This window comes from Nestor notabilis, unplaced genomic scaffold (assembly GCF_000696875.1).
Source record: "Nestor notabilis isolate BGI_N333 unplaced genomic scaffold, ASM69687v1 scaffold21909, whole genome shotgun sequence".
Classification (NCBI taxonomy): Eukaryota; Metazoa; Chordata; class Aves; order Psittaciformes; family Psittacidae; genus Nestor; species Nestor notabilis.
In genome coordinates, this window is record NW_009943584.1 from 13,361 (window position 1) to 16,254 (window position 2,894).

Genomic DNA, 2,894 nt, shown 5'->3' on the forward strand with positions numbered 1-2,894 from the left:
GTGCAAGGCCAGGTTGGACACAGGTGCTTGGAGCAACCTGCTCTAGTGGAAGGTGTCCCTGCCCGTGTCAGGGGTTGGAACTGGATGAGCTTTAAGGTCCCATCCAACCCAGACCACCCTGTGGTTCTATGATTGTATGAAATAGGTGTTCATTAAAGCCCTCACTAAGCCAGTTCAACAAGTGTGTGATGCTGTGTGTAAGGGGAGGCTGAGGCAGGGCTGGCAGTTGCATACGTAGATGCATTAGCTGGGGCTCATCCTCACCAAACATTTAGGGAAGGACTTTTGCCACCTCCTTTATTGCCCCCCTGTAATTAGTACATGTTATGTTGGGCTGGGTGGGTAAGGATGCTGCAGGGCCCTTGTTTTCCCATGGGAGCTTCAGAGAGCGCCAGGGTGGAGCTCCCCTAAACCCAGCTCACTGTGTGGAGCTGCTGGTGAGCGCAGCAGGGGAGGTAAAGCACATTTTCTCTTGTGATTCACAGGATAAACTCTCATTTCTCTGCCAGGATGAAGGGCTCTGCCCTGGGAGAGGAAACTGAGGCACAGTGCTGCGGGGAGGACCTGGGCCCCTGGAGGGTCTATGGGGTGAATCTGGGGCATCTCAAAGAGCAGTGAGATGGGGTTGGGCTGCCACAAAGATAAATGTAAGAGGGGTTTTAGTTTGCAAAGCTCTGAAGACCCAGATTGCTGCAGCTCAGGCCTCAGGGGCTGCAGCATCTGATGCACCCTGAAGAGCCCTAAAAGCTCCCTAAAACCCCATAGCCTCATCCAGTCTCCATTTCTTACCTCAAAACCGCTCACAAATGCTCCGGTCCTCCCACCTCACCTTTGCTACCACATTACTTTAAGCTAATCCTGTAATTAAGAGTAATAGACCCTGAGCCAGTATAAATAGAGCCATAAATAAGTGCTGGGGTAAAGGCAGATCCCATCAGAAGCCACCAGCTCTGGTTTTGTGTGTTGTATGATTCATTAAGCTGCATCAAGTCCTTATTTATGGATTATAAATGGTAAGAGCAATCAAACCCCAGTGTTAAATGGGAGGGCTGATACCCAGGACATCCTTCATGAGCCAAACAGGTTTCCCTCTGGACAGGCTGATCTCAGAGATAAACCCGTCCCAAAGGGTGATTTTTAGCAGCGCGCAAGACTTGAGCAATGGGGACACAGGCATGGAGGGTGCTGGTGGGTACAAGCTGACATCTCCTGTTTTCCCCTTCTAGCTCCAGATATTCCGAGTAACCCCTTTCTCCCCACCATGCTTTCACCCACCACCAGCCAAAGCATCACATGGATGTTTCAGCCCATTGCAGCTAATTATCCATGGGAATTCCCATTAATTACCAGTTGCTCTTTGCTCCCTGCATCCCAGGATGCTGCGGTGACTGATGCTTTCATACCTGCCCCTTCCTGTGCTCTCTTGCAGGTCGCAGCGTTGGAGCGGCAGATCTTTGATTTCCTGGGCTACCAGTGGGCCCCCATCCTGGCTAATTTCCTACACATCATGGCCGTCATCCTGGGCATTTTTGGGACCATCCAGTACAGATCCAAATACCTCATGGTGGTAGGTACCACCGCAGATGCTGTTCCCGGGTGCAGCATCATCACCCCTGGGGATGGCTCAGCCCCAGGTCCCGTCCTGTATCCAAAGCTGCGGATCCAGCCGGATCCATTGAGTGGATTGGAGGCGGGATGGACCAGGGGATGTCCACTGGGCATTCCCTGAGCACCTCTCTTCCTGGCAGTACGCGGTGTGGCTGGTGCTGTGGGTCGGCTGGAACGCCTTCATCATCTGCTTCTACCTGGAGGTCGGACGCTTGTCGCAGGTAACGCTCCTCCTCTTCCTCTCTGTGTCTCTCCACCCCTCCCTGAGCTACTAAATTACAGCTCGTGCATGGAAAAGAGCAGAACTTCATGTGCTGCTGATGCTTCAGTAGATGATTTGAGCATCCCCAGCCCGTGGTTGGGGTGTCCATGCTGAGGATGTGCCCTGCTCCACCAGCCCGCTTCTGGTCCAAGGATGCGCAAGGCCAGGTTGGATGGAGTCTTGGGTGATGCGGTTTAGTGCGAGGCATCCCTGTCCATGGCAGGGGATTGGAACTAGATGATCTTGAGGTCCTTTCCAACCCAAACCATTCTGTGATTCTATGATGCCATCCCAGAGGGCTCAGGAAATGGGTTCCAGCTCACTCTGTGGCTGCTCACAGTGGGGAGAACGGCTTTTGGGGGGGCTTGATGGATGAAACCACCTTCCTATGTAGCTCCAGGTCATCTGAGGCTCTTCTAGCAAGCTACAATGTGGAATACAGTCAGCAGGCATGGGGGATGTCACCGGGGAGGATTCACTCCCACTGTTCTCCGTGGAAATCCCCAGTCTCCCAGTGATGCGGCAATGCCAGAACTCCCCCTCTTCGTGCTTCCCGGCACCTAAACCCAAATCCTTTGGGTTTAGAAACCAAACCCCAATTGCTTTCTATCCTTTCCACCCCCAGCAGCAGCAGACTGGTGATCTCCTACCAAGGATGCTCAGTGGGTATCCCAGCCCCTGCAGACCTGAGGGTTGGAGGGATCCTCCATGTGGTGGGTGCTCACCCAGCCCACCCAACCCATGCAGCACCCTGCTGGATCCGCAGGCAGGGGCATCGGCATCAAATGTGCCGTTGTGTGTCCTGGGATGGAGCCCAGGAGCTTGGCCTCGCATGAACCTGCTATGGGAAGGTACAGGCAGGGATGAGCCCTGAGCCTTATCCAACCCCAGTGCCAGCCCAGTGTCCTTGCAGCAAGGAGGCTGCTGCCAACCACTGACACCTCAGAGCTGCTGGAATCATGGAATCAACTGGGTTGGAAAAGACCTTTAAGGTCATCCAGTCCAACCATTCCCAGCAGTGCCA

General features: G+C 53.8%; 1 protein-coding gene across 1 annotated transcript in view; it reads left to right on the forward strand.

Annotated features, from left to right (window-relative positions):
- Positions 1-1,375: 1,375 nt before the first annotated feature.
- The window catches only part of NKAIN1 (Na+/K+ transporting ATPase interacting 1), a gene marked incomplete at its 5' end in the record, with an annotated part of 7,739 nt that continues 6,220 nt past the window's right edge, over positions 1,376-2,894 (forward strand). The window contains 2 exons of the mRNA XM_010022007.1: positions 1,376-1,567; positions 1,749-1,829. Of these exons, the coding sequence (XP_010020309.1) occupies positions 1,376-1,567; positions 1,749-1,829 (273 nt within the window). The remainder of the gene's footprint in view (positions 1,568-1,748; positions 1,830-2,894) is intronic.